This window comes from Carassius auratus, unplaced genomic scaffold, assembly GCF_003368295.1.
Source record: "Carassius auratus strain Wakin unplaced genomic scaffold, ASM336829v1 scaf_tig00024457, whole genome shotgun sequence".
Classification (NCBI taxonomy): domain Eukaryota; kingdom Metazoa; phylum Chordata; class Actinopteri; order Cypriniformes; family Cyprinidae; genus Carassius; species Carassius auratus.
In genome coordinates this window covers 1-24267 of record NW_020525347.1, presented here as the reverse complement: position 1 = coordinate 24267, position 24267 = coordinate 1, and the positions used below count along the sequence as shown (strand labels likewise).

Here is a 24267-nt window from a genome sequence, read left to right as displayed (position 1 = left end):
TAACTCTGTGCAGCCAATAGGTGGCGCTGCACGATGTAAACAGGGGTTTATCGACCGTAATCTCCATTTTGAATGTTTTTGTGGTTTAGGGTTTTATGGCACGCCTCCTTTCTCATGGCTGGAAACGAGTAAATTGCATGGATTACACAGACGGTGTTATGAATCCGGACTAAAAAAAACGGACGATATCCGAGCTGCGGGGTTTTCTTGTGAAGCGACCGGAGGCTTTCGCTACTACTACTGCTGCTGTTGTTGCTAATCGCTAACAGCGCAACGTCTAAACAAAACAATGCCAAATGATGCAACAAATCAAAACGGGAACTTATATATCAACAGGTACGTACGTTATTTCGACCTTCAAACCATTTTTTTGTTTCGTGTTAACTGCTCACCCGAGTACGTTACAAATATTGGCGTTGATATCGTAAAAACACAATCAGATACTTTCGTCCACTGAACTCGTGTTTTTTTTCTTTCTTTTTTTCACGGTTTGTCGTTGAATCATTTGTGCTGTGTTGTTGTTTCGTAGGTGTTACGCGTTATTTACGGTTTTATAATCTAAACGTGTAATGATTTTCTCGTATGTTTGCTGCGGATTAGCATTAGCAGTAGCGACTAGGCCTCAGTGCGTGTGTCCGATCCGGGAGCTCGCCAGAGCCAGATTTGCGATTTTTATCCGATTTTTAAAATAATAATCGAGGGACATTAGAAGGAGTATATCATCATGGATTAAGCTGCAGCTTTTGGACAAAATAGAGTTGGTGGCGTTAAAAATTAAGCCATTTTTATGAGGCATTCGACTTCAGTCAAGAGTGCGCATGTGATTGAGTGAGTGAGTGACATGTTTAGATAACGGACTTTTGTTATTTTAACACATTAAAATATAGATAACACATCTAAACGCATAATAAAAACGTATAAATCGTACTTGTATACAATAAAATTTTATGTGTATGCAAAACCGTTAATAAATCCTACAAAATACCATAGTTGCAGTAAAGCAAAATCAATTACTATTGAATCTAACGTTACATTAGTTATTATATAATGCTTAGTTTGTTTAATTGATCCCTTTTTATAGCTGTTATTGATGCTAATACTTATTTACCAGTTGTTTGTTTACAACACATCACAATAAGGACCATTAGTTAATAGTAATTAATCATAGTAGTTAACATGAACTAAACGTACAAATACTTCAACAGCATATATATGCTGAATCTTTTATTTTGGAGGTAGGGTCAACATATATAAAGCCCAAACAAAATTGCACCAAAAAATGCATGTGTATATATATATATATATATATATATATATATATATATATATATATGCATTTTGTGTTGCAATTTTGTTTGTTTTTACTCAAATAATGTTTCGTTTTCACGTTACCTACAGTAAACTAGGTTTCTCAGGCATGTTGTTGATGGTGTTTCAGAAACTATAATTGTTTTGTTCTGTTTTACCACAGCAATGCAAGATGGATCAAGGAGGACTGAAGACCGGCGCCAAGAGAGATGATCATCTGAAGACGTTGGATTACAGCAACAGCCCAGTCGAGGGAATTTTTCGAAGCGGACTCCAAAGCGTCATGTCTGTCGCCCCCACCTCGCTGGTTCCTCCGCCCAATCCGCTGATGCAGCCGGCTTCTGGGGATCTTCCCAATGGCATGAGCAACTCGCCTACTTTTGAGGAGCACTCCACTTCTGTGTCCTCCACCTTTGGCATCTTTGAGGAAGATACAGAGCTCAAAATGGGTGGGAAGGAGCAGAGACCCCATCAACACCAAACCCTGGGAGCTTTCACTTTAGGAGACAGCTTCTCAAGTCTGGAGGCCAGCATCGCAGACCTCAACAACACCTCCCCTTCAGCGGACTCCCTGATTGGTGGATTCGACGCCAATCTCTTTCCTATAAAAACAGAGTTTTCTCCATTGGATAAAGGCGATATGGACCTTGAGAATGATTCCTTTGGGCCTATTGGGAAAGATGTTGATGTTGGCAATCATAAGCTCTTTAGTGACAACACTCTGGACCTCCTGCAGGACTTCGAGTTGGACGGATCACCCTCTGATTTCTATGTGGAGGATGACGCGTTCCTCTCCACCATAGGTGACGATGCTCTGCTCGGAGACATGCCGACAAATACGGAGAGTGATTTGAAAGCCGGAGTCTCGATGAGCAATGGCACGACCAGCACCATTTCCAGTTCCTCCAGCATCAACACGGTCACCGCCAGCATCAGTTTGCCCACCGTGAAGGTGGAGAAGGACTCTATAATCCAGCTGTGCACTCCTGGGGTCATCAAACAGGAGAACAACGGTGGGACTAACTACTGTCAGGGGAGTCTGCACAGCACACCTATTAACATTTGCGGAGTCACCACTTCAAGTGGACAGAGCTTCCTATTTGGCACCGGCCCATCCACAGCTGCTGTCAGTCAGAAGAAAGATCAGAAGTCTGTCTTTAACATGTTCACCCCTGTGACCTCTACAGAAGAGAGTTGGGGTCGGGGCCAGGGCTTTGGGAATGCAAGTGAAATGCAGCAGAGGGCCAGCGAATGCTTTTCCAAAAACTACGCAAGCCCCTATGCCAGGTGAGCAGTGGTGATCTGTGATTTTGTTCCTACAGCCTAGGCCTGGAAGAGTCAGGGAATTACTTATATCTTTAGAATTTTTTGGAAAAACCATAATAATGTTTGCATTGGTTATAAATCTTTTTTTGTTGTTGTGTTAAGATCTAAAACACCTTTCAATGGCATTTCAGTTAAAATTTTTTTTTTTCAGTTTCATTTTTAGAATTCAGGTAATCACTTTCAAAACTCATTCATTGGTCAAAAGCTTGGCAGTGTTATAATAGTTTTTATTAATGTTTTAAGATAGATACATTTTCAGTTTTTGTTTTCATTTTATTGTAATGTTTTAGTCCTTGTGCTTTCATAATTTAAATTATTTTTAATAAAAAAAAAAAAAAGATATTACCTTTTTTTTTAGTTTAAGTATTTTTTAATCTCAGTTCTAGCTTTTATTTATTTATTTTCAGTTAGTAGCATAATTTTTGTGCTTCCGCTTAAACCAATTTCCGTTTTTCATTTATATTTTATTTTATTGCAGCTTTATTCCAATAAATATAAATGTTTTTAATAGATTTAAGCTGTAGCTATTAATAAAAAATAGTAATAATAAAGTGTGGGGACTGTTTTAGCATGGCTATCTCAGAAATAAATCAGATTTGAGCAGTTGTGGCACAAAAATATATTTATTAAAGAGAAAAAGAGTTAAAATTTCAAGGCATGTCTGTTCTGGGAACAATCATGCCATGCATTTCCTCCAGTAAGGAACAGCCAGGAAATGAAGTTCAGATCAGACGAAATCAGTTTTAAATAAGTCTAAAAATGACTGTGCTGCACCATTATGGATATTTGACACTTTTACCTACAGAATTCAACTAGTTAAAGATTCAGTAATGTCTGTGATCTTGCCTGAACCTTCAGACGGTAACGCTCCATTTTCCTCTTCACATTCATGCCCCATCATGTTTTACTGCTATCTCTCTTCACCTATTTGCAAACCCTGACTTGTGTGAGCAGAAATCGTATAAAAATGTGCTGAAAGACAGCAAGACAGACAGTAAGGCAGAATTTCTGTGGAAGTAATCGGTTAATGTGCTTCTTTCGTTACTTTAAAAACGCTCTTGTGTTTCCTGTAAGTCTGAAGAAGCCTGTACTTATGTACTTATGAGTTATGTAAGTGACAAACATACGGTATCTGATCAGCTCGACCCGAAACCTGCTTTTCCAAAACTGCTACGGTTTGATGGATTGTTAATGTCGCATCAAGCATACAGGCTTTGAGGAAGTGTCTGCATATTTGTCATTTAAACGGGCCACTGGCGACTCACGCACCTTAACCAGCTTTTGCTCGATGCTTAAAATAAACACAAGATATGTTTTCTAATGTCAGAGTCATTGAGTTCAGATCAGATGGCAGTGTCCTCACTTCTTGTTTCAGGAATTAGAGCACAGATAACATTATGCAATCTTACTCAAAGTCAACAAGAAATTGAAATCAGCCGTGTTTACCTGGTCTTTTTATGATTATTTCATGAGTGCATGCCATCATGGAAACTTAAGTTATGTTCAATTCAATTCAAGTTTATTTGTATAGCGCTTTTTACTATACAAATCATTACAAAGCAACTTTACGGAAAATTACGAATATTCAAACTAAATCAATCTCCTTGTAATTTTTCATCAATATATATAAACCGTCTCTGCGTCTGAAATGACATGCTACTACTGTTTAATGTTAACCAGTAGTCAATATATATATATATATATATATATATATATATTGCACAACAACATTAATCAATTTCATGCTTGATCATAGTTTATAGTTAGCTATTTGGAAATGACAGTGCTTAACATTTAACCAGTTCTTTTTCATCAGTAGCCTATTATTTTTGATCTTGTTGCTGTATTATATAGCTACTGACTAATAAATTACTAAATGTTTAGCAAACATTGAGGAATAAAATAAAATAACAAGCTTTTTAAAACGAAAATAAAAGTAAAACTAAACTTTAATGTCGGATAACATTAATGAATGCTTACAGAAGTGTCCAGTCCAGTGTTGTTATTGTTAACCGAAACTATAAATAAATATGTGTGTGTGTGTGTGTGTGTGTAATAATAATGACTAAAGCACATAAATAAATTACTAAAACTTAATCTAGACTTAAAATGAAAACTGAAATTAAAAAGCCCCTTTCACATAGAGATTTTGGAAAATACACCGATAATGTGCCCTGTAATTTGTCCCGGGATCATTTGATTTTGGTTCACACACATCCCGTAAAGACACGTGACATTACCATGTGTTACTAGGTCCCCATTCTAGGACGGTTCCCGGGATTAGTTTTCCAGAATCAATGTGCTGTGTCAAAGCGGCTTCAGAATGAAAGCACATTAATCAAATATTAATAAGTACCATAATAGTATATAAATAACACTGGTTCAATCCTGCTCCACTTTCACAACTGGAAAGCCAGTTTAGCTCCAACACACCTGCTAAGAAGTTTCTAGTGATCCTGAATTACACCTTGATTAGCTGGTTCAGGTGTTTAATTAAAGGAGCTAAACTCTGTTGGAAGTGACTCTTATGGAGCAAGGTTAAACAAAAACTGCAAATAACTTTAGCTTCGTAAAATAGATGTTAAGATGTTAACCTCTCAAGGGTGATCTTGACCTTCAACCTTTTGGTCAAAAAACGTCCTTAAAAAGTTGTGTGACCACATCTGGCTCCATTCCTACAATCCTATTAGTTCCCGATGGATAAAACCATTTTTTTTGTCTCATTGTACATCCTGTTTTACTCCGATATTTGTCAAACGGAATTAAAATAGATGCGGTTTCATCTTGGCTATAAACAATGTTTATCTGCCAAATACATCACAGGGCACTGACTGAAAATCTGGCCTCCTACATAGTCAGATGTTTTATGGGAAACAGCAATAACTTGAAAGTGCACCATAAAATCATCTAAATAGCTGGTGGTTGTGGATAGAAAAGCAGTCAGTTTGTGGTTCAGTCACTGAGAACAGGAACAGATGGTGAAAAACAAGAGAGGTTTCATCTTTAATATACATTTGGGCTCAATTATCAGGCCTTTGTGGTCTGCAGGTTTTGGGTGGAAGTCAGGGTTATTCGTGACAGCGTCTCAACCTGTGGGACATTTAGTGGCTTGCATCCAGCTTAGACAGGAGCTGTTTCTCTCGCTGTCTTTGTCGTGTGCATGCTATGCAGGAAAAATGGTTGGTATCGTGTCAGTGGTGCGCCGTTTCTCACGCAAACATGAAATCGGTTCACACCCCTTTTGCTTTGCTGCATGCTTTTTTACATTTCTTTTTATTTTTTTATCTCCACTCCTGTGTGACTCTGTCCTTAATGAATGAAGATTTAATTGAGCCAAACCCTTTTAATTTGAAGTGACTCAGAAATTCTTCCTGAAAGCTTTGCTCGGCTTTATATGACTCAACCAACATGGACCGCTCTTAGACAGCTGTGAATAAGTAGCTTGTTTTCTCTCTCTCCTCTCCTCCCTCTAGCAATCACCAACCCAATATTTTTAACTCTGCATAACCAGTCCCACAATGAGGACCTTTGGACTAGCGAAATATAGGTTTTCTAAAAAAAGAAAAAAAGCCCTGAGGCTGATCTTTGAAATGTATGGAGACTGTCACGCTGTTCTGCAAACACTGTATACATGGTTTATACAAAAACAGACGGCATTTATTTAAAGCAGAAAAGCAGCTCTGTTACTACAATGCAAACACGCAGTTGCTTTTATTTGCATTGGCCGAATGACACTTGTAGCTGGACATATAAACTCCATTCCAAATGCCAAACATAGAGACGCTCCAGATGCCATTGGAAAATAACACACTCCGTATTTTACAAAGTGTTTTTTTTTTTACCCACAGCATTGATTGTGTTTGGTCTTTAAATTAGTAATTGAAATAAATCCCTTTTTAATAGTATGATTGATCATGTTGAATTACACTACCATTCAAAAGTTTAAGGACACATAAAAATGATCAAAAATTACAAGGCTCTTACATTGTTGGAAATAAAAAAATGTAATGCTCTTAAAGCTGTAATGTGATGTACAGTATATGTAATACTGGTCAGTAGTTTCTCCTTTCACATTAAATAACTTAATACATAAATTAATGACAATTTTATTAGTTATTAAAAAGTATACAAATTTATCTTTTCAGTCCTGAATGCTGTGCAAAAATACAATATGTGACCATTGAGCACAAAACCAATCTGAAGGGTCTGGGGTATATTTGTAGCAATAGCCAAAAATACACATTGTATGGGTCAAAATTATCAGTTTTTCTTTTATGTTAAAAATCATTAGGGATATTGAGTGAAGATCATGTTCCATGAAGATATTTGGTAAACTCCCTACCTTAAATATATCAACTTAATTTTTGATTAATAATATGCTTTTAGAACTTCATTTGGACAACTTTTAAAAGCAATTTTCTCAGTATTTAGATTTTTTTTTTGTTTTTGCACCTTCAGATTTTCAAATAGTTGAATTTCGGCCAAATATTGTCCCTGTCCTTAAAAACCATACATCAATGGAAATCTTATTTATTCTGTTTTCAGATGGTGTATAAATCTCAGTGTTGAAAATTTGACACTTAGGCTGATTTTGTGGTCCACGCTCACATATAGTAACCGCTTTGACTGTTTTCTTTTATCAAAATCCAACTTGGTAGACCTCTACACTAGAAGCTATTTCAGCTACTGGGAAGCTGTTTCACACCATCTCGGCGTTAAGAATATCAGATCAGTTAGTCATCGTGTATATTTGACAAAACAGACAACCTGTGTTTAACAACAGCCATTAAAGAGGGCAGTCTCTCTCTCGCTCTCGCCCTCTGTTTCTTTTACTTCCTTCTTTCTCTCGCTTTCTCACTATCTCACAGTCTTGGTTCGGTTCCTGTAGAGCAAAAATCTTGACAGTCAGCAGAAGTAGATAATGGATGTAAATCACCTCTGCTTTAGCACACGGAGATCAAGCTGCCTGAAATGGTATGAGTGCCATTGGTTTGACCTACTTTCCCATCTGGGCCGAGCAGAGATTATCCCATGTGTATACACTGCAGGCCGGCGGCGCGACACAACACAACTAAAACACCTCAGTCGTAACTAATAATGCAGTCTGAGTCCTGGAGGACAAATCATATTATGATCAACGAATAAGGCACTTTGGGCCAGATTTACTAAACAGAGCAAATTAGCGTGAGAGCGCAATTCCCACAAAGTGCTAAAGGGAGTGGAATTTTCCGTGGCTGATTTACAAACAATAAACTAATGAAAACGGATCATTTCCATAATAATCAGCAAAATATACCAAGTGCAACGCAAATTAGCGTCTGTTTTATTTTTGTGCATTAAATAATGGTGCAAATACCAGTAATTTGATGAGCACAAACATTAGTAAAACATGTTGCACGATTCAAAGTCAATTGTGTACAGTTGTTGCCAGGGACACCTCTGTATTTCTGCCTTTCCAAAGTCGCCATCTACTGGCAGAGAATAAATGTGCCTGTCTGCTGTTTTTGTTCAGACCAATGTGAAAATGTATTTTTTTAAGCAGCAAACACACAGTTGTAAATGTGAACCATTGGATGGCTAATATGCCCTCAAATAAAAATCTAAAGGCAGTAAAATGTATTAATGCTTTAAATTAATATAATGATATTCTTGACTCTAAAAATGTCTTTTTTTTTTTTATTATTCTGCACTATGGTGTGTGATTCACGTCTAAAGATTTCTTATGCATCTCACAACATGCAGGAGTAGCCTATGTAGTGTATGAAAGTCTGTGTGCATTTGTGTAAAACAACAAACGTTTGATTAATATCCTTAATCATCTGTAACGCACTAATGATTGCTGTCTGAACCTTGTGACTTTCCATCGTGAAGAATGCAGATAATGTTACTGTATTTCGGGTTGAGCAAACCCGTGTGGTTAGACTGGTTGGAAAGTAAATGTGACCCACATTTTCCTTTTTTTTTTTACAATCATGGTGAGTCATCTGTGAGTCAAAAAGGAAAGAAAGAGCTTCTAGTGTTTTGAATTCATGGAACAATTTATAGTTTTAAGAATTGTTGTGTAAAATGCATTGTGTTTGTACTTGCGGCCTGATTTAAGAGGATATGTCTTATGGCAAGACACAGAGATGGCATGCTCAACTTCCTCTTTCTGTTTTCATGTGTTTCTCCTCAGGGTAGGTGCTATTTCCTTTTTTTTTTTATTGCTGCTTTTGCTCTCTGATCCTGGGAGACTGAAGACTTCAGCCACGAATTAGACATTTCTGTCAAAAAGATCCCACAACCTTTTGCAAAATGTCATTGTGCCTTTTAAGGTACAATGAAGCTATTAAAACAAATAGACTAATCTAGCATCTGACAACTAAAATGTGAGATTTTCAGCCCACTGTGATCAATAGATAGCAGATGGATGTGTAATGTGGAGGAAGTCACGTGCTTTTGTGGCTATCAAATGCAGTCTATAAATAAGTAAACAGAAGATGGATCGAGTGGGATTTTGGCCGCTGGTGTCTCTTCATTTTCGAACCCATATTCCTCTTCTTCATTGCAAAGTCAGGCCGATTTATATTTAAAGTCAGCATGAGAAGAGAATTCATCCCATGTATTTTCTAAATGCATGTCATAGATATCATTTAAAAAAATTACCTCAAAAGTTTTATTTAAAATGCCATTTTTCTATTTATTTTTTCCCCGTAGCAATCTATTTTTGGTTCTAGGACTGAAACAATTTGTTGAGATTATTAACGATGTTGACAATAAAAAAATTGTTGACAAATAATAATGTTTTCGAATAGTTGTTTGACCTCATGTGACAAAATGTCAGATATACGGACAGCAAATTATTTTCTTTCTTTTTTTCGTTAGAGGTAAAAAATAAGTTCAAGCAACACTTTACTGTAGTGATGGGAGAAATGAACCATTTTGAAGCTTTTGAATCAATTGCTTCGCAAATGATTCACTGTTTCAAAGCACTCTGTGTAAATGCAATGAAAAAAAAACGCTTTTACAAACCTAAAGCAAATGCTTTCTTGAGGTATTAAATGCAATCCAAATTATAAAATTAAATTAAAATAGTGTCTATATAGTATACATCTTTGAAATAGGCTTATTATCATTAATTTGCAAGTACTTGTTTTGTTTGTTTTAAGAAAATCTGCTCTAAACAGGCCAGTTAGAGATCATTAACTACTACTCATCATTTTAATTACACACATGTCTCATTAAAAATGTCTACAAATTGATCGGACTGATCCGAGATCGTATAAAAACGCTGATTCATTTGTTCACCACAGCGAGGCAATCTCCATAAACTCACACGGATCACGGGTTCACAGAGATCGCCCGCTCCTAAGGCAAAACATTTATAACGTAACAAAACTTTTTTTACTAAAATCACATGACTTTGGCATTTTTATACACGCTCCAAACCACTGTTAAATGATTCCCAATGGTTTCAAAGCTTCATGAAGCAGTGTTTCGAAAGCGGTCATCACTTCTTTACTGTTAGCGATCATCCTGACGCTGATGAATGAGATGAATGTGTAAGTATATGCTGCGTGCTTTCCTCTCAATGACAAAATAAAACCAAATCAAATGACAGCGGTGGAAAAGCAGCAGTTAAGAAAGCATCTGATTGAAGATCTGTGTGCACCAGCTCTGCAATCGGCACTAAAGTAAAGTTACGTCATGTTTATTTATGACACTAAGGAATAGACTTCTATAAAGCCATCATCACTAAAAACAGTGTTGCTTTCAGCTAGAATTACAACTTGATTTTCTGCTACAAGACAGCTTTTTATGAGTATGCTTAGAATTAGAGCATTTTAACAATTTGCAAAAGTGCAATAATCGATCAGAGACTACTTATTAATCAGTTAATCATTCTAATAATCTTTGGTTTTAATCAATTTGATTTTGCAGCCCTTGTTACCCATTAGAGTCCTACATCATCTCATCATTTCTGTTACAGGTTTGATAAAGCTGTTGTGTTTTCTGATGCATAATGCTCTCGCTTTTAATAGAGCAGGGCTCTTCTAATCTCAGGGCCACATTTGGCCTGCGGGTCATCAGTTGAAAAGCTCTGGAACAGACTAAGACTATTATTAAAATGTTTTCTAAGTAATAGAGATCAGGTTGAGCTTGAAAGGTATGACATGAGGCTATTAAAACTTCCAAGTGTGCTTGCACAGGTTGCTTCTTTTACAGGTCTTTATAAACCAGATATTTTGTGGTTTTTGTTTTAAAGGGCAATAAAATGCATGCCGTGACAATAAGTGGTAGATGAGCGTGTACTTTATATATAATGCATAATCGTGTGTCTAGTAATATCCATAAAAATAACTACCACAAATGATAGGTATCTCATAAAATTATTTATTTGGAACTTGATGAACGCAGACCAAAAGATTATTGATAACGAAGCAATAAATCATGCATTCGAGCAAAAACAACTTCACATTTTTGAACATGTGAGTCTAAACAAAAGTGTGAAGTAAAACCAATAATAAACCCATATCATCTGGATCTTGCTAGTTGTGATGCTTGTTTTGTGCCTAACAAGATCTGTCATGTTTAGACTTGTTTTTGCAACACGTCTCACTCCGTATTTTCACGTTACTCTGTTTCTTTGTTTCCCCCCACATGTGAATACAGTAAAGCAGTGCTGTCTGCTGATAGTCATGCAGATGTACTTACTTTATTACAAATGATACAGGAAAATCTCTACCAGTTGAATCATAGCTGTTTCCATGTACTTACAGCCTGCAGTTTTCAGAAAATGAAGTTTAGACTGAAAATCAAAATGATTTGACCGCTATTCGTCTGACATTTGCTATCTGTTAGAGGGAAACTTATTATGTTGTCTAAAGAGAATATGCAACTGTCCTCTGTTTCGCTCTGCTTCACTGGATGGATTTGCATGCATCTCATAGTATTTCTCTCATGCTGAATGCTGTGTAAGTGTTGCAAATGTGGCTCATTGTGGTGGTGGAGCCACGTTTAGGCCATCGTTCAGCCGTCGCCCCCTGGTGGCCACTCTCGCATCCTCTTCGTCATGTTACGTAATCATTGCATTGGCATAGGAGCGTGCTGAAACTTCTAATATTACGATGTTAGTAAAAGAGCTGAGTTCTTTTATATTCCTGCTGAGCAATATTAATTATTATTCAGAATCTTTAAATGTCATTGTTCCTGTTAGCTAATATACACACATCCCTTTGTTTGTGTGTTTTCAGACCTGAAGAGCGCACGGCCACGACCTCAGCTGCGGGGAAGTCTGGCACACACAAAAGCTGTCTTGTGTGCTCTGATGATGCTTCAGGCTGCCATTACGGAGTCCTCACCTGCGGAAGCTGTAAAGTCTTCTTTAAGAGAGCAGTTGAAGGTAAGAAAGTTCTGACACATTTTGTACCCTGTTGAACATCTGGCGCAATGCATGTTTTTTGCTAAAAAAAAACAAGTGTTTATTGGCCATTAGGTAATTTTAGAGACACGTCCTTCTAGCGTGACTTGACTTTTTCATCTAATCAAAATGCTATTTATTCTGTGGGTGTTGAAATGCATCTGTGCCAGACAGAGGAAATGTATTCTGATAACATCACTCTAATGCAGACAGGTCACCTGAATAGGATTTTACAGCTAATTAAGTGTTTATTTTAAATGCATTTATTTTAACTATACAAACTACGGCTCTGCATTTAAAAACTAGCAATGCAATTTGTTTCAGGACAGTTTTTGACATGTCTAAAACATCCTGTCTGATCCACACTATTCTTGACTCTCGTAGGGCAACACAATTACCTGTGCGCTGGACGGAACGATTGCATCATTGATAAAATCCGCCGGAAGAACTGCCCTGCCTGTCGTTACCGAAAATGCCTCATGGCAGGCATGAACCTAGATGGTAACATGCTGCACTTGTTACATAATTATAATCCTTAAATGTCAGTTATGTCAGTGTAACAAAACTTTAATTCAATCAAGGGAAATGCATATAGCTTGAAAACTGACTGTCGTAAACTTTGCTCATTCACCGCTTAGCGCGTAAAACCAAGAGAGGGAATCAATCCGGAAAGGTGATCCAGCAGCCGTCGGTTCCAGAGCACAGTCTTCCTCCGCTGCCTGAGCCCCGGGCACTGGTGCCCAAACCCATGCCCCAGGTGGTGCCCACCATGCTGTCACTGCTGAAGGCCATCGAGCCGGACACCATCTACGCCGGATACGACAGCACCATACCGGACACCTCCACCCGCATTATGACCACTCTGAACCGGCTGGGCGGCCGGCAGGTCATCTCCGCGGTCAAATGGGCCAAAGCTCTGCCAGGTACAACTAGAGACTAGGGATGTAGTGATGCACCGCAAGCTGATAAATGTATGAAATGTTAAAATAAATCGCGAGACATTTGAGGCTGGAGGTTTATATGAGTTTATCTCTGAGAGGAAACTGACCGTCTTCAGAAACGGTTAAATGTATTTTCACCTCGCCTTTGCATAATTCATATTAAAGCAGTGTTTATAAGCTGGAAACGATGCATCGCTGCTGTTCCATAAGCGCCACCTGCTGTCAGAGAGTGAATTTGCATTTTAATTTCTTCTTTTTTTTTATGTTGTGTATTTTCACAAGCTGAAAGTGAAATAATAGAATCTAATTTAAATCAAAAACTGCTCATGCTGCATGTTTGCAACATCCTTTGTTTGGATCGTGATTCCAGTGCTTGTCTCTATTTTTAAATGGAAAGAGCGCATGCAAAGACTTAGGTTATATGAGGTGATTTATTTAATTTATATTATTTGATTTGGAATTTGTTTTAAAATTGTAATTTAGCCTTGCTATTTGAAATATTTCAAAGTGCAGCATTTTTTCTGAGAAATAATAAAAGGACACCACTTCATTTATATCCCATTTTGTAAAAAAACAAAACAAAGATTGTCTTCAAAAAGCCATGTTGAAGATCTTCAGCCGCAGCATGTACTAAAAACTCAATTTTGCTGTTTTTAGGGTTTAGGAACCTGCACCTGGATGATCAGATGACCCTGCTGCAATGCTCCTGGCTCTTCCTCATGTCCTTCGGACTGGGCTGGAGGTCATACCAGCAGTGTAATGGAAACATGCTGTGTTTCGCACCAGATCTAGTCATCAATGAGTATGTATCTCATTTAACATGCTATTTGCTTTAATAATCTCTCTGGCAGTTTAAAGACGCTCTCACACCATGGAAACTATGATGATAACGATAACTGTAAAGGGTTAAATAATCATACTAATTCTTCTATGAGAATTTTTGGGAATCACTTTCAGAACCATTTTTTTCTAGCTGATGAACTATAAACACAGGGACACTCAATCAAAATAAAGAAAAGCAGTAGACCACAAATCTGCAGCATGCACTCATTATAAACAGAACATTTAATGTCTGGTAAAAATGTGCTCACACTCTGGCCATCCAAGATGTAGATGAGTTTTTTTCTTCATCAGATTTGGAAAAAATATAGCATTGCATCACTTGATCATCAATGGATGCTCTGCAGTGAATGGGTGCCGTCAGAATAAGAGTCCAAACAGCTGATAAAAGCATAAAACTCCAGCCCATAGCTGTGTGTTTGTAATAAATTCATCATTAAAGAATTTTAACTTTAAACCAATGCTTCTGGTACAAAATACCAGTCCATAATAACACTTCCTCTACTTCATTCTGACGGCACCCATTCACTGCAGAGGATAAATTTGTGAGAAAGTGAAGCAATGCTACATTTATCCAAATCTCTTCAAATCACCAAAAAAAACTCATAAGTTTTATGCTATTTTCAGCTATGGGCTGGAGTTTAATGTTTTTATCAGCTGTTTGGACTCTTACTCTGACGGCACCCATTCACTCATAAGTTTTTTTGAAGAGTGAGCAGATTTTAATAAGTCTAAATAAGCCTAAATAAGTCTTGTGTGTCCGTCTGCAGAGAGAGGATGAGGTTGCCCTACATGAATGATCAGTGTGAACAGATGCTGAAGATCTCCAATGAGTTTGTGAGACTGCAAGTGTCCAACGAGGAGTACCTGTGCATGAAAGTCCTTCTGCTCCTGAGCACAGGTGACTTCTGTAGAAGACATTGATGCTTGAGGTTCCCTGAGAATCCAGATGAATTCATTTTTAAGAGGACTGTAACTAAACCTTTGTGTGTTGCTGTGCTTTCTCAGTGCCGAAGGATGGTCTGAAGAGCCAGTCAGTGTTTGATGAGCTACGGATGTCTTACATTAAAGAGCTGGGCAAGGCTATTGTGAAGAGAGAGGAGAACTCCAGCAAGAACTGGCAACGATTCTATCAGCTCACTAAGCTACTGGACTCCATGCATGATGTAAGGGACTTTATCCTAATGGCTCTGCTCCAAATCTTAGTGAGCGCCTTTTGCTAAAGCGAGACTCAAATCATCAATTGATCCGAGTAGAGTTTTGTTGGTCCCTAAGCTAAAGACTCAGTACTCCAATAAGCATAAAACACATGACACTAAGCTCACCATCAGTTGCATAAACAGGCTGTTTCTTACTAACTAGTTACTATAACTAGTACTTAGTTATAGTGTAGTACTCATAAAATTTCTTCAAGGTTGGCAGGTATGGATGCTGACTGCTGTGGCAGTTCACTTGATTTTAGATCAGATCAAATGTAAATGGATTGTCTTTTTGTTGCATAAATTATTATTGTAGTTAAAAGACAAAAGACAGGCCTGATTTATTTATTTGTATGTTTTGAAAGAAGACTCCTTATGCACAACAAGGCTGCATTTATTTGATCAAGAATACAGTTATTATAATTGTAAAATATTTTATAATGTAATTCCTTCCTGTGATGCACAGCTGTATTTACAGCATCATTGTCTTCAGTGTCACATGATCTTTCAGAAATCATTCTAATATGCAGATTTCCTGCTCGATGAACGTGCATTATTACGATCAATGTTAAAGCGTTTGTGCTGCTTCATATTTGATGAATACACAGTCTATAAGAACAGCATTTATTTGAAACCTTAATTTATCGATTGATCAATTTAATGCATCCTTGCTGAATCAAATTAATTAATGTCACTGACCCTAAGCTTTTGAATGGCAGTGTGTGTTCTTTTTCCAAATGCATGAACTTCCTTTACTTTTAATGAAATGGAGAATATGTGTGCATAGCCTAACTTTGTCTCGCCCTATGTTTGGGGTTCACTCGAAAGATGTTTAATATCTCTTAACCCCTCTGTGTCTCTTCAGATGGTGGGTGGACTCCTGAACTTCTGCTTCTACACCTTTGTGAATAAATCCCTCAGCGTGGAGTTTCCCGAAATGCTGGCGGAGATCATCAGCAACCAGTTACCAAAATTCAAAGCTGGGAGTGTCAAATCGCTGCTCTTTCACCAGAAGTGACGGTCCTCCTCCCAGCAGCAGGACACGATGCCTTAAAAGTCCACCCCAGCGGGACAACAGAGGCGTGTGAGAGCGCTGAGAGCCAGGACCGTATGCAACCCAGCACACAACTCCAAGATTGACCACAGTAAAGTGGACTCGGAGGAAGAGACGGGTAACTAGAGGTTGTAAAAACCTAAAAAAAACGGCTGAACTGTTGACATGACGTATCCGCGAATCTCGTTGATAGATTTCCCCATACATGTCGTCTCAGGTGTTTGACTCCCAGCATCAACTGTTAGTAGATGAAAGCTTATTGTCTAAGGTCTCTTATTAAGTAGAGTTCAACACGTCTCTTATTTTTGGAGCGGATGCAACACTTACAGTCCAGTAGGCGCAGATCATATAGTCAAAAGCGGAGTATCATACTTGGTAACTTCAGATGATAACACTTTGAAATAATCATGTCAATAATATGCAGAGATAATGGCTTCGGCTTGGTTTGAAAATGAAATGCATTTTGTATGACACCATATCTATATTGTTTTAAAACAACTCATTAACAGTTACATATATATATATATATACAGAAAAAGGGAAAATATGTGCCTTTTTATTTTTAGCTTTACTCTTAGCCGTTTTCTTGACTCGTTTACAACCAGACATCCAGAACTACTACTTCATAGTCGATTGTACTTTTATACCCACATGCACTTGTAATTTCAAAAAACAGCGCTTTTTATTTTATTTTAGCCAGCTTTGTAATCATTAGTGTGATCTTTAAAAAAAAAAAGTGATCCTTATCGACAAGTCAGTTGATTATTTACGCTAATATCAGAAGAGAAATGCAAATCGAGCACTTTCACTCCTTGTAAATGCTTTAAAGGGGCTGGTTTAGATTTGCAGAAAGTGTATTTGTGTTTAAAAATTAAAAAAAAAAGCCATTTATTAATTATGAAATCCTCCTGTTAATTCATATAGGAATTATGCAATGTGAAACATGTCTGTTTTTTTGTTTTATGTTTGTCGTCTTTGTTCCTTGGCTTACATAGTAATGCCACAGTATACAACCAAAACAATGAATGCAGATTACATTTCCTATAACGTTCTGGATTCATACAAACATGATTTTAATTGTAAGATACAGTACAATCTCACTTAGCGACACCAAACATCAACTCAGGCCCACTACATTTATATTTTGCAGTACTTTTCAAACTCTAGATCATGTAAAACAGTGTTTGTTTTTTTATCAGGTCCACACTAATCCATATTAAACTAGCATTGATCTGTCTTGGTTAAAACAGTCAAATTGTGGTGCAGGAGCAGGGTTTTAACTCTCTGGGAATTTCTACTCACCAGTATTGTTGCGATGTTTCATTTCTGTGCCAAACATATATTGCTTTCAGTTTGTACAAACTAAAACTGTGCTCGTCTTAACAGTTGTCAAAGGTGTATCTGTTCAAGAGGGAAAAACAGAAGAAAAATCATATTTTACATTTTTCTTCTGTGGAAGCTTAATGCATCATGTTTAATACTCAAATAAAAATCTGATGATATCTCGATCTTAGCATTGCATTGATTTAGCAAACAACACTCATTTTCAAACTATAATCCATATATGAGCAGCACTTTTCACTTTGCTCTTCCGATTCCTAAAGATATATATGATATAAATAAACAGATGTATTTACATGCACTTTTGCAACATGTCTAATAAAATGTTCTCTTAGGAGTGGCTTGTCATGTTATCAGAAGTCAAATGCATGGAAAGGATGGGGTGGAAATTGACATTATCTCAGCTTTAGTGTCATCTCGTTTCAATGGAGCAAAAAAAAAAAAAAAAAAAGTGTTAAACGGGTTTTTCCTTTAAATGTTAATGAGCTCTTCTGACTCCGCCCCTCTCTTCCAAACCTCTCCCAGAGACTACTTTAGTAAATTCATTTTAAAACTTGCTAATTAGTACATTATTAGGAAAAGCCATTTGCAATGATTCATTAAAACCCTTTACACTCACCTCTTCTGGAGTTAAAGCTGGACCACGAATGATTCGCTCGAAGATGAAGACATATTTCGATCGGGGGCACATTCCCTTCAACATAATCCACCGTGTCTTCAGCGGCTCATATGTCGGGAGTAAATGATTATTGCTATGTTCATTATTACATCCAACAACAAAACTCCTCCGTCGTTTAGGAGACATTCTTGTCTATATCTGCTCCTGTGGTGAAACAATGGACCAGGGTTGCCAGGTTTTCATAAGAGTGTTAAAGTGACGTGACATTCAGCCAAGTATGGTGACCCATACTCAGAATTTGTGCTCTGCATTTAACCCATCCAAATTACACATATACAGAGCAGGGAAGTAGTGGCCTAATGGTTAGAGAGTCGGACTCCCAATCGAAAGGTTGTGAGTTCGAGTCCCGGGCTGGCAGGAATTGTGGGTGGTGGGAGTGCATGTACAGTTCTCTCTCCACCTTCAATACCACGACTTATTAGGTGAATAAGTCGAACCCCCAACTGCTCCCTGGGCACAGCAGCATAACACACACACACACTGTGAACCCACAGCAGTGGGCAGCCATTTATGCTGCGGCGCCCGGGGAGCAGTTTGGGGTTCGATGCCTTGCTCAAGGGCACCTAAGTAATGGTATTGAAGGTGGAGAGAGAACTGTACAAGCACTCCCCCCAACTACAACTCCGTCCGGCGCGAGAATCGAACTCTCAACCCTTCGATTGTGAGTCTGATTCTCTACCCATTAGGCCACGACTTCCCACAGTAGAATGAAGTAACCCAATTCCATGGGAAAACCGCAGACTTGGCAACACTGTGGTAGACTGAAGACCGCTCACTAAGGACGCGTCTAAGGTAAGACACAAGCCTGTGCTGAAATGCTACTGTCGATCAAACTATTGTGGGAGGGGCCTGTTTTCATGATGTCACAGACCAGCATCTGAGATCGGCTCAATTTGAGAAAGGTAAAGATTTTAGTCGATTAAAAAAAATAATAATAATAACGCTGGGTGGACTTGAATACTTAGAATTAAATCTGGATATATGGAATTTAGAGCAGGCTCAGGTTGACCTCCTGATAACGTGATTGGACTAATTGTGAGAAGCAAGTGGGCAGGAGCATGTGCTGGAGATGTACTTATCACAGGAGCGTTTTTACTGACGAGATGTGCATGAATATCGCACTAGATTTTTGCACAGCCCTAACATCTAGTTAAAGCTAAACAGCATTGCCCTTTGTGTAATAAGTTACAGAAACTGTTAAACGCTCCAACTTAAATAATAAAATACACTTACCGGTTGTGGTCCATAAACAACGCCTTCTCCAGACAAAGAGGGAACTGCTCCATCTTTCAGGAATAATCTTTGCGAATCTAGCATTAAACTGATTGAGATTGAGGAAGCTGTCCTCAGCAAAATGTGCTGCACATAGTTTTACATGTGGATTATACATTTTCGGGAACCGAGTTAAACATAAATTGTAACCATTAATCTCAAAGTACAGCGTTCCTGGGAAGCACAAAAAAAGGTGATTGGACTCCGAGATGAAAATAACAGCGTTTCAAACGACATGGCGACAAACACAAACAGCTCTTCCTTCTTCTCCGTCGGAGCGCAACAAGACCACGCCCCCCTTTTTGTGAATTAATGTGGGCGGAGGTTAGTCAAAAAACTGTTTTAGTGATGTCATTACAGCAGGAACTAGAGGGATGTAGTCCATACGGGTCGTTTTTTGTAGGCGAATTCTGTTAAATAAAATATCTCGCTTGGCATTGAACTTTGAGCTTTAGAATTTTACAGATATTATTTATACTCTAACAACAACATTACACACTAACTAAAGTTTAAAACACGGGATCACGAAGAAGGCGACCTTTAAATCTTCCGAAACACAAACCGTTAGTGCTAGTGTATAATAATGACAAATGCACGAGTGATCTGTGGTGTTGCCATAGATGTTACATTTATTAAAAGTTACAGGACAAGTGTAAAACATACAAATCACAAACACATCGTGAAACACTATCCCACACTGAAGCCTTCAATACAAATAAAAACGAAAAGATCAATGAACCATCTACTGCTACATTTGGCATCATAAGATATTCTGTAACTCATACTGATTGATTAAGCGCATTACATAACCAGATGTGCTTTAATTCGGAACCATATATTGAACTGCTATCAGTCTAAGATAATCTATTATACAATAAGTCTATTTTGGTCCATTTTGTGACAGTAACTTAAAACAAGCAGACATATTCTTGAATAAACGTTGCCTTCATATAATTTTGGCTTTACAAGGATCTTATTCTTTTTATATCTTGAAAGTGCATGTTTATAACATTTAATATCTCTCTTCTCGTATACTGTATATACATACTCTTGTTCTAGCTCACTAGGTTTACTCAAAGTAAATTTACAACCTTGCCACAAATTAAGAGAAAACCCAAAGAAACAAACGGTGACTGGGAATTTTACAGAAGCTGATTATTGATGAAGCACATGCAAATGTAAGTAGTTTTTAACTGCATAATGAATGTATACTGTACGACTGAATTAAGCACTGATTAATGGTTGGAGGAACTGGAAAGCTTTAGTAAAAATGCCAATGTAATTAGTTGCATTATGCAAACAACAAGGGCGTCTGAAGCAGACGTGTTCTTTGCACTTTTGTTGTTTATGTCCTGAAGATCAAAAAAAAAGCTGTAGGCGTTTCTCTTTTATTTTCCGTTTTGTTCATTTTGCAATTATCCTGAGATTATAATTTATTTTACAAAGTCAAACAAAGAGAAAACACTTCACCTTCAATTTAATACCATGATCACAATTATTTCAAAATCACTGAAAGGTTGTCTTTTAATCGATTTTCCCCTAATGCAATGCACACACATAAACCCATCTAAAAAAAAAAAAAAAAAAAAACGATTTACCTAATAGATAAAAAGAACTCGGGTTCGAGGAAGAGTAGACATGGAGTGATCTGCCATGTTGCGCACTCTGGAATAGTTAACAAATCCCCGGAAGAACAGCAGGAATCCTGGTGTAACAAAAACAAAAAAAATACAAATAAAATTTAATAATCAGATCAGATTTGGAGAAATGTAACATTGCATCACTTGCTCAGTAAAGAATGCTCTGCAGTGAATGGGTGCCGTCATAATGAGCGTACAAACATCTGATAAAAACATCACAATAATCCACAAGTAAACTCCAGTCCATCAGTTAACATCTGGAAAAGACAAAAGCGGTTTCCTCCGGTGAAAAAGATCATCTCCTGTTGTCTCTCACGTCAAAATCCAACCACATATTTGTTGCGTTGATGTGAACTGATGGACTTGAGTGCTGTGGATTATTGTGGTGTTTTATCAGCTGTTTGGACTCTCATTCTGACGGCACCCATTCACTGCAGAGCATTCTTTGCTGAGCAAATGATGCAATGCTACATTTCTCCAAATCTGTTCTGAGGAACAAACAAATAATCTTTGATGGCCTGAGGGTGAGCACACTTTCAGGAAATTTGATACATTTTTAATAAATGAATGTGATGGGGGAAAAAATAAAATACACACTCACCTACAACCAGGAAAACCCACCACAGCCAGTACTGGCCATCAAAATATCCAGGGAAGTAGGTAGAAAACTGTTCAATCACAGAAAGGAAAGGGTGAGCGGTGTTTATTCTCTAATAATTAGCACTGTAATCCAAAAACCCAATAAAAACGAATCCGCTGCTATGTTTTTTATGATGTAATATTTAACGTCTTATGTCATACCCTGACAATCAGGACCCACTTGACCAGAGACAGTCCAAACCCAGAGATGGCTCCATAGCGTCCCGCCGCAGACGTGGTCAGACAGAAGGACAGGAAGAAGCCAATCCAGTTAAAGAGGAACGCCACTGAAGAGGCAAAGAAATGGAGAGCCATTTACACATCTAGCCATCAGCTAGTACTGCGATATAGACATGATATATGGATATTATGTTAATATTTTGCTGGGCATGTTCTTGTGCTGGTGGTACATTGGCTGGTTCAGGCCTGTAATGGATAAATAAATGTGACACTAAAACCACCAGCAGGGGGCAGCAAGACCCTGTCTGAATGAGTGATTCATTGAATCATTTTCAAACGATTCATTTAGAAATGAAGCAAGTGACTCCCTTAACGAATCGAATCAAATGATTTGTTTAAAAACAGATTAATTCAGGATCGAAACAGTGAGATGTGCATTTTTTCTGATCCATCTTTAATAGTAACTATTTTCACTATCGAAAAAGAAAAAAAGACAGTATTGTGTCTAAAATGAAATGTTCTTATTTGTTGAATGATCGTATAACATTAATATCACATTTGCTCTCGTGCTAATATTTTGGAAAACTGTTGTTGCTTGTGTGATATTACTTAACTATATAAATACATAAAAAACAAAAACCTCTGCAGGGATTGTTTTGGATTCGTGACAAATTATAAAGGCATTCTAAACTGCATTTGGACATGTTTTTAGCAAAGTGAGTGACATCCTCAATAACGTCAGCTCACATGTCGTTAAAAATACTGTAACGATATTATCGCAGCTGATAAATAACACACTACCCTATCGGGATGTAACGATTAACCACAAGCGGGTCAAAAATTTATTAAAATTTGTGACGATTCAAAATGGTTGAGATGCTAAACAAGTTGTGATTCAATTAGGGAAAAGAGTTTAAATGATTTTATGTCTGAGGGAAACTTACTGTCTTTTTATAAGAGTTTATATGCTATTTTTTCTTTTCATCTAGCCTCTTTTTAATGCAAACGCATATGAGCAGCGTTGTTCAAAACCAAAAAAACTAAAAAAAAGGCAGTGCTGTTTTGTTTAAAGCAGAAATGAAGGAATGGCTTTAAGCGCCACCTGCTGGCAGAGAGTGAATCTGCGTCTCGTTCAGCTTCTCAGCTGTTTAATGCAGATCTTTTTATGTAGTTTCACAAACTAAGTCAAACCATTCTGTTTATGCTTCATAATTTCAAAATCTATTTCAGATTAAAAACTGCTCATATTGCATGTATGCAGCATCTTTGTTTGCATCATGATTAAAATGCAGTGGCTGTCTCTAATTTTAAATGTTAAGAGCGCAGAAAAACATCCCTACTACCTTACCATCAGCCCACTTATTCACCCGTCCGAAATACACAGCAGTCTATCAAAGTGCATCTTAAACAGAAAGAACAAACATTGTGTTGGTGAGTACGGAGCACTCTTACTGAAAAACGTAAGCATGAATATCCCATCGTTCCCAACTCGCAGTTGATCCGTATCTTCGAAGCTGTCTCTGGCAATGAAGTCCTCATCCTGTAGCACAAGAACAGATAAGTCAAAGACTGCATAATTAACTGTAACTACCCCTAAAACGTTCAGAAAGGCTCACCCTGTCAGTGACGAGAGGAACGCTGGCCTCCGCTTTGCTCCTCTCGGCCTCGTCGTATGACGGCAGTGACGTGGCAACATTGTACGACGGAGGTTTGGGGTAAACCTCGTCCTCCTTATACTCAAAGAAAGCTATCAGACAGACAGTGAAGGGTTAGGAGTGAGCTGTCTGTGTTCTGCGGTGGTGTGTGTGCAGACTCTGTGTTACCTGCGTCACTCGCTGTGGATGCTGCTGTACGGAGGAGGTGCGTCAGAGGCTTCTTCAAACACCTCCACAGACGACGACTCCTCTGTATTCAACTACACAACAACACAAACACACAGCTCTCATATTACAACAATATTAGATTTCATATAAGATGCATTCATATAAAATTAATGCATGTATTTATATGCATATTTTATATATATATATATATATATATATATATTATATATATATATATAATTATATATATATATATATATATATTATATATATATATATATATGAACTTGGTGTATAAAAATTAACTTTTTTTACAAAGCAAACTACAAAATAATGATTCATGTGTATCACACACACACACACACACACATACAAGTATACCTCAAACTGTAATAATGTTAATTTATTTTTATAAAAGATTAATATAAAATTTCCATACAAAGCTACTAAAATAATAAAATCATACTTATACACACAAAATGTGTATGTGTATGTGTATGTATATATATTATACACACACACACACACACACACACACACACACACACACACACACACCACACACATAATACATATATATATAAGGTGTAAAGGTTCACCAAAATTCACGGTTCGGTTCGATACA

At 37.5% G+C, this 24267-nt stretch overlaps 2 protein-coding genes across 3 annotated transcripts; one reads left to right on the top strand and one right to left on the bottom strand.

Moving 5' to 3' along the window:
- Positions 1-22: 22 nt before the first annotated feature.
- Positions 23-17740, top strand: LOC113078168 (glucocorticoid receptor-like). 2 transcript variants are annotated; one of them, XM_026250484.1, is made up of 9 exons: positions 23-336; positions 1472-2595; positions 11868-12016; positions 12419-12535; positions 12673-12957; positions 13633-13777; positions 14586-14716; positions 14824-14981; positions 15880-16032. In XM_026250484.1, exons 2-9 carry the CDS (start codon positions 1481-1483, stop codon positions 16030-16032), a joined length of 2253 nt encoding a protein of 750 aa, XP_026106269.1. In that variant the 5' UTR covers positions 23-336; positions 1472-1480. The 2 variants fall into 2 exon arrangements, with proteins under 2 accessions (XP_026106269.1, XP_026106268.1); XM_026250483.1 differs by lacking the exon at positions 23-336 and having other exon boundaries at positions 1481-2595; positions 15880-17740.
- Positions 17741-19964: 2224 nt separating this feature from the next.
- Positions 19965-23560, bottom strand: LOC113078166 (NEDD4 family-interacting protein 1-like). Its single transcript, XM_026250481.1, has 6 exons — positions 23436-23560; positions 23272-23359; positions 21802-21926; positions 21602-21668; positions 20959-21065; positions 19965-20712 (listed from the first exon to the last, which is right to left on the bottom strand). The coding sequence occupies exons 2-5, from the start codon at positions 23285-23287 to the stop codon at positions 20959-20961; spliced, it is 315 nt and encodes a 104-aa protein (XP_026106266.1). The 5' UTR covers positions 23288-23359; positions 23436-23560; the 3' UTR covers positions 19965-20712.
- Positions 23561-24267: the final 707 nt, after the last annotated feature.

What these genes read in the sequence shown, in the direction of transcription:
- LOC113078168 (XM_026250483.1), top strand. Translation starts at nt 1,481, where the DNA reads ATGGATCAAGGAGGACTGAAGACCGGCGCCAAGAGAGATGATCATCTG. An exon ending in GGCAGGCATGAACCTAGATG is followed by an intron (nt 12,536 to 12,672) that starts GTAACATGCTGC and finishes TTCACCGCTTAG; the next exon opens with CGCGTAAAACCAAGAGAGGG. An exon ending in CCTTCTGCTCCTGAGCACAG is followed by an intron (nt 14,717 to 14,823) that starts GTGACTTCTGTA and finishes GTGCTTTCTCAG; the next exon opens with TGCCGAAGGATGGTCTGAAG.
- LOC113078166 (XM_026250481.1), bottom strand. An exon ending in AGTGGGTCCTGATTGTCAGG is followed by an intron (nt 21,669 to 21,801) that starts GTATGACATAAG and finishes GTGATTGAACAG; the next exon opens with TTTTCTACCTACTTCCCTGG. An exon ending in GTGGGTTTTCCTGGTTGTAG is followed by an intron (nt 21,066 to 21,601) that starts GTGAGTGTGTAT and finishes TTGTTACACCAG; the next exon opens with GATTCCTGCTGTTCTTCCGG.